The sequence below is a fragment of the Pimephales promelas genome, chromosome 1 (genome assembly GCF_988280905.1).
Source record: "Pimephales promelas chromosome 1, fPimPro1.hap1.1, whole genome shotgun sequence".
NCBI classification, from domain to species: Eukaryota; Metazoa; Chordata; class Actinopteri; order Cypriniformes; family Leuciscidae; genus Pimephales; species Pimephales promelas.
This window is the reverse complement of record NC_142769.1, coordinates 489,519-502,838: the sequence shown is the minus strand read 5'-3', so window position 1 is coordinate 502,838 and position 13,320 is coordinate 489,519. Positions and strand designations below refer to the sequence as shown.

The following is a 13,320-nucleotide window of genomic DNA, read 5'->3' as shown; positions in this document are numbered from 1 at the left end:
TCAAGGCAACACAAAAGATGTATAAGCGAACATATCGTTTTTCAAGGGAACGCAAAAGATTTGCATGCGAACGCAAAAGATTTTCAAGCGAACACAAAGTTTCAAGGCAACGCAAAAGTTTAAAACATATTTTTTCCTCTCATCTAAATTTTATCTAAACTCTACATCTAAAATCCACAATGTCCTTCCAGGAGCTTCGTAGGATTTCAAGTCACTTCACAGATTTGAGCTTTCTATGCCCATAAACAACCATCTCAGTCTGGGAAAGTGATTTTTTGTAACAAACACAATATATTATGAAAATTATCAACACTTTACCTGCTGGCGTTTTTAAAAAAAGTTGCCAGCCAGCACTGACATTTCGATTATGCATTCTTTTCAATCAACACTAGGTAAATGTCATAAAAAAGCAACAAAAAATAAAATAAATAAAGTTGGGATGGGATTCGAACGAGTCCATCAACTCCTCACAGTCGTTAACCCTTCATGAGTTCGACACTTTGTTCTGTAACGCTGATTTAAAGGCTGTAGAATGCTGGATGATCACACGTTATAATTGACATGTGCATCTATCGCTTGTTTCTGCTTCTTCGCTTGTTTTTGGATCTGGCGATTCAGTCCTCTTCCAGAAGATGTGTAACAGCGCCCCCTACCGTACAACAGGGGAAACACGGACCGCCGGTTGAGGAAGCCAGTCATGATTGTGATTCGATCCCCAAACACAGTCACGAGTAAGAGACCTAATCCGTGTACTGTCAAAATAAAAGTAGTTAGCAAATAAAAAGTATCTAACTGGATTTAAGCGAAGAGCATAATCTTTTTAAATATATAACCTTACAGTTGATATTTAATTTTGCAACTAGTGCAGTTTTTATCTGACACAAAATAATAAACGGAAACCATAAATATTCACAAATTAAATCTATTAAACACATATTTATGTAACAGACTAAATGTATTTAGGACTGAAGCTCTTGGATCGGAGACTTCACGTTTAATCGGAGCGAGCGGATTGGCTGAGACGAGTCGGACTCAACACTTGGGTTACGACTTCTTCCTCTCAGCTTCAGCGCTGTAGAGTTTCATTTCTACACCGTCTTGCTTTAGAGTCGTTCACTTCCCAACAGTTCCGGCTCATTACACTAGGAGTTTTTATCTTTATTGAATTAAATTAAAGCTCAGTTATGGCCGTCCACTATTGTTTATTTCTTGATTTTTTTGTTTGAAGATTTAAGTAAACCACGGGTGGATATTTTCTCCTCTTTGGTGTTCTGTTCATCCGCAGATTCTTTTTCCTTTTCGGATTCATCAACTTTCTGTCCATGTGCTTTTGTATTTAACTTGGCCACCGTTTCTCGTTTGTTATTGTTCACGTCTTCTCTTTCCTTCATTTTCTTCTCCTTTACTTCTTTCTCTGTTTTCTCCTTTGGTGCCTTCTCTCTTTCTTTATCTACTTTCTCCTTTCTTCCCCTTTCTGGCTTTTCTTTTTCAAGTCTTTCCTTTTCTGGCTTTTCTTTCTCAATTGTTTCTTTTTCTGCCTTTTCTTTCTCAAGTTTTTCTTTGGCCAATCTTTCTTTTACTTTCTTTTCTTTCTCAATTTTTTCCTTTTCCGCCTTTTCTTTCTCAATTCTTTCTTTTTCTGCCTTTTCTTTCTCAATTCTTTCTTTTTCCGCCTTTTCTTTTTCTGCCTTTTCTTTCTCAATTCTTTCTTTTTCTGCCTTTTCTTTCTCTGCCTTTTCTTTGGCCAATCTTTCTTTTACTTTCTTTTCTTTCTCAATTCTTTCCTTTTCTGCCTTTTCTTTCTCAATTTTTTCTTTTTCCGCCTTTTCTTTGGCTAGTCTTTCTTTTACTTTCTTTTCTTTCTCAATTCTTTCCTTTTCTGCCTTTTCTTTCTCAATTCTTTCCTTTTCCGCCTTTTCTTTGGCTAGTCTTTCTTTTTCTGCTTTTTCTTTCTCAATTCTTTCCTTTTCCACCTTTTCTTTCTCAATTCTTTCCTTTTCTGCCTTTTCTTTCTCAATTCTTTCCTTTTCTGCCTTTTCTTTCTCAATTCTTTCCTTTTCCGCCTTTTCTTTGGCTAGTCTTTCTTTTTCTGCTTTTTCTTTCTCAATTCTTTCCTTTTCCACCTTTTCTTTCTCAATTCTTTCCTTTTCTGCCTTTTCTTTCTCAATTCTTTCTTTTTCTGCCTTTTCTTTCTCAATTCTTTCCTTTTCCGCCTTTTCTTTGGCCAATCTTTCCTTTTCCGCCTTTTCTTTGGCCAATCTTTCCTTTTCCGCCTTTTCTTTGGCCAATCTTTCCTTTTCCGCCTTTTCTTTGGCCAATCTTTCTTTTTCCGCCTTTTCTTTCTCAATTCTTTCTTTTTCCGCCTTTTCTTTCTCAATTCTTTCCTTTTCCGCCTTTTCTTTGGCCAATCTTTCCTTTTCCGCCTTTTCTTTGGCCAATCTTTCCTTTTCTACCTTTTCTTTCTCAATTCTTTCCTTTTCCGCCTTTTCTTTGGCCAATCTTTCCTTTTCCGCCTTTTCTTTGGCCAATCTTTCCTTTTCTACCTTTTCTTTCTCAATTCTTTCCTTTTCCGCCTTTTCTTTGGCTAGTCTTTCTTTTTCCGCCTTTTCTTTATCAATTCTTTCCTTTTCCGCCTTTTCTTTGGCCAATCTTTCCTTTTCCGCCTTTTCTTTGGCCAATCTTTCCTTTTCCGCCTTTTCTTTGGCTAGTCTTTCTTTTTCCGCCTTTTCTTTCTCAATTCTTTCCTTTTCCGCCTTTTCTTTGGCCAATCTTTCCTTTTCCGCCTTTTCTTTGGCCAATCTTTCCTTTTCCGCCTTTTCTTTGGCTAGTCTTTCTTTTTCCACCTTTTCTTTCTCAATTCTTTCCTTTTCCGCCTTTTCTTTGGCCAATCTTTCCTTTTCCGCCTTTTCTTTCTCAATTCTTTCCTTTTCCGCCTTTTCTTTGGCTAGTCTTTCTTTTTCTGCCTTTTCTTTCTCAATTCTTTCTTTTTCTGCCTTTTCTTTCTCAATTCTTTCTTTTTCCGCCTTTTCTTTCTCAATTCTTTCCTTTTCTTTCTCCTGTCTTTCTTTTTCTGCTTTTTCTTTGGCCAGATTTTCTTGTTCCACTCGCTCCCTCTCTGCTTTCTCCTTGGCTCGTATCTCCTCTTGTTCTCTTTGTATCCGTTCCTTTTGTAATTTAGCTTCTGCCTCTTCTTTGATTTTTTTAGCAGCAAGAGTAGCCTGTCTCTCCTCTTCCTCTTGAGCCAAAACACTACGGACCTCAGCAAGGGCTAGTTTGGCGATCTTTTTGGCTTCAATCTTCTCGTGAATCATTCGTAGCTGCTCCTTCAGAGCTGCTTTCAACTTTCGCCCAACATCTCTGGTAGGATGTTCTGAGAATGAGTGGGACAAAAGTTCACATCTCAGACGGCTCATCACTCGTCTTCCATGCAAACATACATATTATATGACTTAACCTTAAGTATCTAAATAACTATCTACCTTTCATGATTCATGCGAGGGGGAAAAGCTCAATCAGTTTCTTAATGGACAGTAATTTCTGTGATTTCTGAGAAATACTGTTGATATTTAAAAAATTGACACCCAAACAAACAAACAAACAAACCCCTACCAAAATCGGACCGCTCACACTGTGTATGCAAGTATAGTCAAATTAGCTGTGATTCAACAACCGCCGGTTCTCAACACAGGATTTGCACCAAGAGGCAAAACCCTACATTTAAGGGCATACAAACTCCTAGTAGAAGGAGCCCTTGCACTCCCAATGATCTCTTGAATTTCAGTTGGAAGACCTTGTGTCAACATAGAGAGCACCCGTTCAGCGGCTAAAGGCCGTTTAGGATTTAAATCCATGGGGTTGGATCAAGCGGCAACCTGCCTGTCTCTCTCTTGAAACCAACACAGAAGTGACTTAAACTGCCATTCATCTACTGGCCGCTAGAGACCGGCTGCAGAAAAGAGTCAATCCCATAGACCTCCATGTTAAAGAGAGTCAATCCCATAGACCTCCATGTTAAAGAGAGTCAATCCCATAGACCTCCATGTTAAAGAGAGTCAATCCCATAGACCTCCATGTTAAAGAGAGTCAATCCCATAGACCTCCATGTTAAAGAGAGTCAATCCCATAGACCTCCATGTTAAAGAGAGTCAATCCCATAGACCTCCATGTTAAAGAGAGTCAATCCCATAGACCTCCATGTTAAAGCCATCAGCCATCTTTCTTTCTACCATCGTCAAGCTTGCTCCATCTTCCCTCCCCAATCGCCACCTATTGCTTTGTGCTCCGTGGTTCAGTCCAACCCACTTTGTTTTTTCTACTTGTACAGGCAAGAGTACGTACAAACACAATGTTTCTTCTCAGCACACACACGAAGAGCTGATATCTAGCATATATTCACAAAATTGTTTGTTTGGGTGTTGAATTCAATTTCCAACAGCATCTCAGAATTCACTTTATCTCTCTGTACCCTTAGTTACATTTTTAAAATTTTTTGCTGATTTTTTTTTTTTGTCTATATTTAAAAAAAAACATGCAAGCAATTAGAAGATTTTAAATGTTAGTTGAAGTCTGTACTGGCTTTTATTGAAGAATAATTATTTAATTTGTAAAATGTGATTAATTTGAAATTCATTCAAATAATGCATTTGGTAAAATTGCATGCTTGTGATCATTTGACGTACAAAAGTATTGGCGACTCCAGACACCAATGACATCACATTTTAAATACATTAAAATGGATTATAACATTGCGGCCTGTGTATTGAACATTCTAGAGTGTAGCGCTGAAAAATCGCAGCATATATATTTATACATAACTACTGCGCACTCTCAAAACAACACTCAATGCTAAATGCTTCAGCGTTTTGAACGAATCTGTCGAATAAAGGATTCAATGACTCAATGCCAACACTGGTGGCTGCATGTTTAAAAGTAGCATTGCATTTTTCCCAACATTTCTTATTTATATATTCAAACATTTGTGCAAAACATTAAATCTCGTACCATAATTTATAGTAGTTGTCATTGTGCATGGCTAGATGCTTTTATATACCTATGGCGATAGGTCTGATCAAAGGTGTGTCCCAATTAGGGCTGGGCGATATATCGAATATGTACGATGTATCGTTATATTTTTTGAAACGATATGGAATGAGGCAATACCGTTTATATCGATATTTTGATATGAGCACATCTGAAAAATAGCGAAGGTTGCAGTGTGAGCTGCTGCAGTGAAAGTAGCTAGGCTACGTAGTACAATTTGTCCTAAACATGACACAAGCTTATATTAATTGCGTCAAAATCACTTTGATATAGTTAACAAGTTTAAGGCAGCTTGCCGCCCTGTCAAATGCTCTGACAGACACTGTTGCTGACTGACAGATATACTTGAGCTGTTTAATTCGTTTGAGTGGTGCTTTCCTCAGTGCTCAACTTACATTTCACATATTCTCCATCTGTAAATGTTAGAAAGTAAAGCAAATATGTCCATTTCACAACAAATATGTCCATGTCAGAAGAGGAAGAGCTTCTGCAAGTGAATCTCCGCTAAAATTCATGCTTCCTTGAACGAGCGCCGGCGCGCGCATGCGCGTGAATAGTACTACGTAGTACGCAATAATTCTGACTAAAATAAACATATTGCTAAAATATTTGTTGTTGGAGAAAATAAATGTGCCATATGTGGAATTTTAAACCTATATTTTTAATGAAAGTGATTATAATGGGGTAATCAAATGCAGGCTAATATAATTAGTTTGTGCTTTTGTTTCTTTTTATTTTCATTTTTAGTTTAGCTTCTAGTCAATATAAAAACAAAAGCTTTTTGCACATAATATATTGCATAGCCTATATTATATTTGTTTCCATATCCTTCAATATCAACATTGTTTGTAGGATATCATTGGGCCGAATGTGAATATATATATATATATATTTTTTTTTAAGTATAAAGATTTTCTTTATCTAAATAGAAAACTTAGAAAGTACCGAGATATATATCGTATATCGCCATTTGACCAAAAAATATCGAGATATGATTTTTTGGCCATATCGCCCAGCCCTAGTCCCAATACTTTTGTCCAAATGGTGTGCGCAAACACACACACACACATCCACAAAAAATATAATAAGTATCCTATGTCACACGGAAGTTATATAGGTTTTTGGAACAACATGAGGATGAGTAAATCATGGTATACTTATAATTTTTGGGTCAACTATTGCTTTAAGTGTACATTAGTATCCCTAAAGACTGTAAGAGTTTAAACATACTAAACTATGAAATAAATAAATAAACCAGAACAACAGAAACAACAGATTTGTCGATTAAAACATGCCATCAAAAAGCCGCACTGAAGCAAGTGTATTGCGTAGTAACACCAGAACTCATGCGAAGTACCTCTGTCACTTCTAAACCCCACTTCTTTCGGTCTCTCATCTGCGTTGAAAGAAGGACAAACAGTGAATGACAACCTGCACTTCTGCTGTGAACGAAGACGTGTAAATGTGGCAAAGTTTGAGAACACATGCTCCACTAAAACAGCTAGAGGTGAACCGATAACGATAGCTCAGTTAGCCCACGCTGGCCGATAACGGATTAATCAACCGATAACGATAGCTCAGATAGCCCACGCTGGCTGATAACGGATTAATCAACCGATAGCGATAGCTCAGATAGCCCACGCTGGCCGATAACGGATTAATCAACCGATAGCGATAGCTCAGTTAGCCCACGCTGGCTGATAACGGATTAATCAACCGATAGCGATAGCTCAGATAGCCCACGCTGGCCGATAACGGATTAATCAACCGATAGCGATAGCTCAGTTAGCCCACGCTGGCCGATAACGGATTAATCAACCGATAGCGATAGCTCAGTTAGCCCACGCTGGCTGATAACGGATTAATCAACCGATAGCGATAGCTCAGTTAGCCCACGCTGGCTGATAACGGATTAATCAACCGATAGCGATAGCTCAGATAGCCCATGCTGGCTGATAACGGATTAATCAACCGATAGCGATAGCTCAGATAGCCCACGCTGGCCGATAACGGATTAATCAACCGATAGCGATAGCTCAGTTAGCCCACGCTGGCTGATAACGGATTAATCAACCGATAGCGATAGCTCAGATAGCCCATGCTGGCTGATAACGGATTAATCAACCGATAGCGATAGCTCAGATAGCCCACGCTGGCCGATAACGGATTAATCAACCGATAGCGATAGCTCAGTTAGCCCACGCTGGCTGATAACTGATTAATCAACCGATAACGATAGCTCAGATAGCCCACGCTGGCCGATAACGGATTAATCAACCGATAGCGATAGCTCAGTTAGCCCACGCTGGCTGATAACGGATTAATCAACCGATAGCGATAGCTCAGATAGCCCATGCTGGCTGATAACGGATTAATCAACCGATAGCGATAGCTCAGTTAGCCCACGCTGGCCGATAACGGATTAATCAACCGATAGCGATAGCTCAGTTAGCCCACGCTGGCCGATAACGGATTAATCAACCGATAGCGATAGCTCAGATAGCCCACGCTGGCTGATAACGGATTAATCAACCGATAGCGATAGCTCAGTTAGCCCACGCTGGCCGATAACGGATTAATCAACCGATAACGATAGCTCGGTTAGCCCACGCTGGCTGATAACGGATTAATCAACCGATAGCGATAGCTCAGATAGCCCACGCTGGCTGATAACGGATTAATCAACCGATAGCGATAGCTCAGATAGCCCACGCTGGCCGATAACGGATTAATCAACCGATAGCGATAGCTCAGATAGCCCACGCTGGCCGATAACGGATTAATCAACCGATAGCGATAGCTCAGTTAGCCCACGCTGGCCGATAACGGATTAATCAACCGATAACGATAGCTCGGTTAGCCCACGCTGGCTGATAACGGATTAATCAACCGATAGCGATAGCTCAGATAGCCCACGCTGGCTGATAACGGATTAATCAACCGATAACGATAGCTCAGATAGCCCACGCTGGCCGATAACGGATTAATCAACCGATAGCGATAGCTCGGTTAGCCCACGCTGGCTGATAACGGATTAATCAACCGATAACGATAGCTCAGATAGCCCACGCTGGCCGATAACGGATTAATCAACCGATAACGATAGCTCAGTTAGCCCACGCTGGCCAATAACGGATTAATCAACCGATAACGATAGCTCAGTTAGCCCACGCTGGCCGATAACTGATTAATCAACCGATAGCGATAGCTCAGTTAGCCCACGCTGGCCGATAACGGATTAATCAACCGATAACGATAGCTCAGTTAGCCCACGCTGGCCGATAACGGATTAATCAACCGATAACGATAGCTCAGTTAGCCCACGCTGGCCGATAACGGATTAATCAACCGATAACGATAGCTCGGTTAGCCCACGCTGGCCGATAACGGATTAATCAACCGATAGCGATAGCTCAGTTAGCCCACGCTGGCCGATAACTGATTAATCAACCGATAGCGATAGCTCAGTTAGCCCACGCTGGCCGATAACGGATTAATCAACCGATAGCGATAGCTCAGTTAGCCCACGCTGGCCGATAACGGATTAATCAACCGATAACGATAGCTCAATTAGCCCACGCTGGCCGATAACGGATTAATCAACCGATAACGATAGCTCGGTTAGCCCACGCTGGCCGATAACGGATTAATCAACCGATAGCGATAGCTCAGTTAGCCCACGCTGGCCGATAACGGATTATTCAACGGATAACGATAGCTCGGTTAGCCCACGCTGGCCGATAACGGATTAATCAACCGATAGCGATAGCTCAGTTAGCCCACGCTGGCCGATAACTGATTAATCAACCGATAGCGATAGCTCAGTTAGCCCACGCTGGCCGATAACTAATTAATCAACCGATAGCGATAGCTCAGTTAGCCCACGCTGGCCGATAACGGATTAATCAACCGATAGCGATAGCTCAGTTAGCCCACGCTGGCCGATAACGGATTAATCAACCGATAGCGATAGCTCAGTTAGCCCACGCTGGCCGATAACGGATTAATCAACCGATAGCGATAGCTCAGTTAGCCCACGCTGGCCGATAACGGATTAATCAACCGATAGCGATAGCTCAGTTAGCCCATGCTGGCCGATAACGGATTAATCAACCGATAACGATAGCTCAGTTAGCCCACGCTGGCCGATAACGGATTAATCAACCGATAACGATAGCTCAGTTAGCCCACGCTGGCCGATAACTGATTAATCAACCGATAACGATAGCTCGGTTAGCCCACGCTGGCCGATAACGGATTAATCAACCGATAGCGATAGCTCAGTTAGCCCACGCTGGCCGATAACGGATTAATCAACCGATAGCGATAGCTCAGTTAGCCCACGCTGGCCGATAACGGATTAATCAACCGATAGCGATAGCTCAGTTAGCCCACGCTGGCCGATAACGGATTAATCAACCGATAGCGATAGCTCAGTTAGCCCACGCTGGCCGATAACGGATTAATCAACCGATAGCGATAGCTCAGTTAGCCCACGCTGGCCGATAACTGATTAATCAACCGATAGCGATAGCTCAGTTAGCCCACGCTGGCCGATAACGGATTAATCAACCGATAGCGATAGCTCAGTTAGCCCACGCTGGCCGATAACTGATTAATCAACCGATAACGATAGCTCAGTTAGCCCACGCGGGCCGATAACGGATTAATCACCTCATAAAAGCACCTCATACGAGCGTAAAAACAGGTTTGCAATATATGGAAGTTTTCCCAAAATGTACGTGTCAATTCGCAATTTTAATTTGCGCAATTTAACGGAAAATTGAAGTGCAGTTTCTCTTTTCTACAGAACTGAATGAAATCATTTCATATTTGATGATCTTTACACAGTTATTGAATGAAACTACATTAGCTCAACACAGAGATCATATGTGTTGTGGAACAACATGAGGATGAGTAAATCATGACATAATTATCATGTTTTGGGTCAACTATTGCTTTAAGTGTACATTAGTATCCCTAAAGACTGTAAGAGTTGAAACATCCAAAATAAATAAATAAATAACCCAGAACTCATGTGAAGTACCTCTGTCGTTTTTTAACCCCGCTTCTTTCGGTCTCTCATCTGCGTTGAAAGAAGGACAAACAGTGAATGGCTTCAGACTTCAGTTTATCTGACTTTACACGTCCTCAAATCTCTCTATAGCGTGCACTGAGCCGACATCTTAATCGTGAGATACACACATTTCACATTCTGCTCTTTAACGGAGATTACAGGAGCACTTGATGAGCGCAGTATTAGTATAGTATGTGATACACACTGCATTTCAACATCACACACACAAGCTTCTCGATATCAACTCTGCAACATTCAGGGACCCACACACTGATGCGTTACATGAAGATCAGGAGTCACGCTTAATAAGTCACATGATCGGTCAAGCGTGGGTGCCGAAAGCCAAGTCAGGATAAATGCTTCTTTAAGACCTCGAGCAACACACCTTCCAACATACAACCATAGACATGCTACAACTCAGCTTTCTCAGAGCAATCACACACACACAGAAGCCACACTTTATCTTTACATGAGCTCTTGGAGTGAGCTTGGACACGGTTTTCCTCCGGCGCAACGTTTTTTCTCAAGGTTTTGTCCTTAGTCGCCACAGTAGTGTTCTCTGAAGAGGAGAAGGTTTACAGATAACACACAGACGGATTAATGAACGCAAACCTCCTTCATTTTTACAGCACTGTATATGAGCCAAGTTCTTCACAACTGACATTAATGTGCATTACACTCGCAGATTTGACTATTTTTATGTTTACCTCGCAAAAACAAAACCAACAAGTACTTCATGAAAACAACATCAAATGACAGGAAACCTCAAAGCATCACTTCTGCGAGATCACGAACGCAACAGCGGAAGAGCTCATGGTTAAACCACTTCCTTGTCTCACATGTGTGTTTGTGTCTGTGTGTGTGAACGTGTGAAAGAACCTTAAATAGACATGAAGGGGAAACACCCACACACTCACCCAACAGAACCTTGGCATCTTCTACATCGAAGTCTCCATCGCCGTCAGCATCGTAAACTCTTCCAAGCGCACCTTTCAGTGAAGAAAACACTTGTTAAACACTGCACACAAGATAATCGAATAACTCAATAAATCATAATCACCGATTCCTAATTTCGTCCATTTTCTTGTGGCCAAACCTTCCGCATTCAAACACACACGACACAACGGCTACGCATTCGCCTTTCGGTGGCATTACGCTAATGTTTCGCATTGTGGCATGGACGTTTGCAACGTGATATTGGCGTTTTAGGCCGGTCTGGATTAGTGTTTTCTCTGTTAGACTATGAGATCTTATAAACACACACAACCAGTGGATCTCTGAGCTGAGTGAGTGAGTGGAGGCGGGGCTCATCTGCATATTCATAGAACTGCGAATGCTAAATGAGGTGTCGAGGTACATGCAAGACATATTTCAAGGAAATAACATTTAAATATGTAATTTTGCTGATCAAAGATGAGTTTGGAGGGCTAAAATGATCAACTAGAGGGGGAATTTAAGTATCAAAAATTATAAAAGAAATGTGTTTTAAAGGTACTTACCAACCACACTGTTGTAGTCGGCGAGGTCGAACCACACGATTCCCACAGAGAGCCAAGCGCCGAGAAGAGCCAGAACCAACAGCCAGCTGAAGAACGAGTTTCCCGCACTCTTAGTGACGGTGTTCCCAACCGGAGACTCTGAGGACACACACACACACACACACAATCAGATGCTGCACGTAACAGTGTAAACTACTGTATCTGTCAGATGTCCTTCCAAGTTCAATATGAATGAACTAAAGGCTCAGAAATACTTCAAACGAAATCGAAGAACGAAATGGTGTGACGTCGTTCCAAACTAAATCAGGCAAACAGCAACGATAAAGTACAAATACAATATAAAATACTTTAAATTACTTTACTTTGAAGTAGAGCCCGACTGATAAAGGATTTTGAAGGCCGATACCGATAGAAATATTTCTTGGTTTTAAAATCCGATATTCCGATATATCGGCCGATATTTTTTGTTTTTATTTCAGAAACGTGCAACAAAACATTAACAGATTTCCCTAACATTAGTTATTTTGTAGTTATTTTATGAATTTTAACTAAAATAATATGATAATGCATTTTAAAAAGAAACTTGTTTCTTTTATTGTCACAACAGAACAGACTGATGATAGCGGCGTTAGCTAGCTTTGTGGTTAGCTAGTCTATGATGAGCCATAATTTAGCAATAGATAACATCATACTGCAAATTGCAAAATATCCATTTTCAATATATAATAACAGGGCGAGGAGAGATGATACGTCTCATTGTTGTAACTGTCACGCGCTATTAAAGAAATACTTCAGTCACATTGTCAAAAGTTATAAGGACAGTCAGTCAACTACACTGTAACAACGCAACATAACTATTATGTTTATTTTATTTAAATATTATTTATAACTGCCGATACGATAGTCTGGAAAATGCCTGATATCGGCTGATAATATCGGCCTGCCGATATATCGGTCTGGCTCTACTTTGAAGTTTAATTGCTTTGGTATTATTTTCACAATTCAAGTTTCAAAACTCTCACAACATATCAAAAACATTTCAGCATTTCTTAATTTAGTACAGTACACACAATTACAAAGTATTCTTTTCACTACACATAATAAGCAGGGATGCACCGATATGAACATTTTGGCCGATACCGATAACCGATAATTCTTTATATTTGAATAACCGATATATTGGCCGATAAATCTAAACCCAAATTTTTATATAATTTTTTTAAACCCTGATTACAAAAACAAGTCTCACCATTAAAAGCCACGTCTCAAACACACAATTATAATATTCTCATGAAAGTTTTATGTAGCCGATATGACACACATGTTTTTCGGAAGTGATTCCAATCATATTTCAAGCGACTCAAAACCCTCATGTTGAACAGTGCGCAACTGAAGCGTCTCAGAAGGAAATAATAGATTATTTATCAGCTTTAATATATCACGCCGATACCGATAACGTTAAAAATGAACATTTGTTGGGCGATACCGATATATCATGCATCCCTAATAACAAGTGTTTTTCCGATAGCCTTTTCATTCACAGTAACCACCTTTTATATGTAGTACTGCAGTGTGCTTACAGAGACTCCGCCCACACGCTCTTCTGATTGGCTGTGATTTTTCATGCATCTCATTGTTTTGTCAGCCATCAGAAAACCTAAAGTTTTATAATTTGGAACGACATGAGGCGAGAAAATAGTGACA

At 40.4% G+C, this 13,320-nt stretch overlaps 1 protein-coding gene across 6 annotated transcripts in view; it reads right to left on the bottom strand.

The window, feature by feature from the left end:
• Positions 1-13,320, bottom strand: part of unm_hu7910 (un-named hu7910) — a 28,317-nt gene that overhangs the window by 11,812 nt on the left and 3,185 nt on the right. For 4 of the 6 annotated variants that reach the window (XM_039673141.2, XM_039673142.2, XM_039673145.2 and 1 more), the window contains 2 exons: positions 11,617-11,754; positions 11,035-11,106 (listed from right to left, as the gene is read on the bottom strand). In XM_039673141.2, coding sequence (XP_039529075.2) covers positions 11,035-11,106; positions 11,617-11,754 — 210 coding nt within the window. Of the gene's footprint in view, positions 1-141; positions 4,067-4,190; positions 5,911-6,397; positions 6,437-10,087; positions 10,127-10,586; positions 10,677-11,034; positions 11,107-11,616; positions 11,755-13,320 lie in introns of those variants that run through there. The other 2 variants (XM_089131352.1, XM_089131245.1) reach the window with 2 other exon arrangements.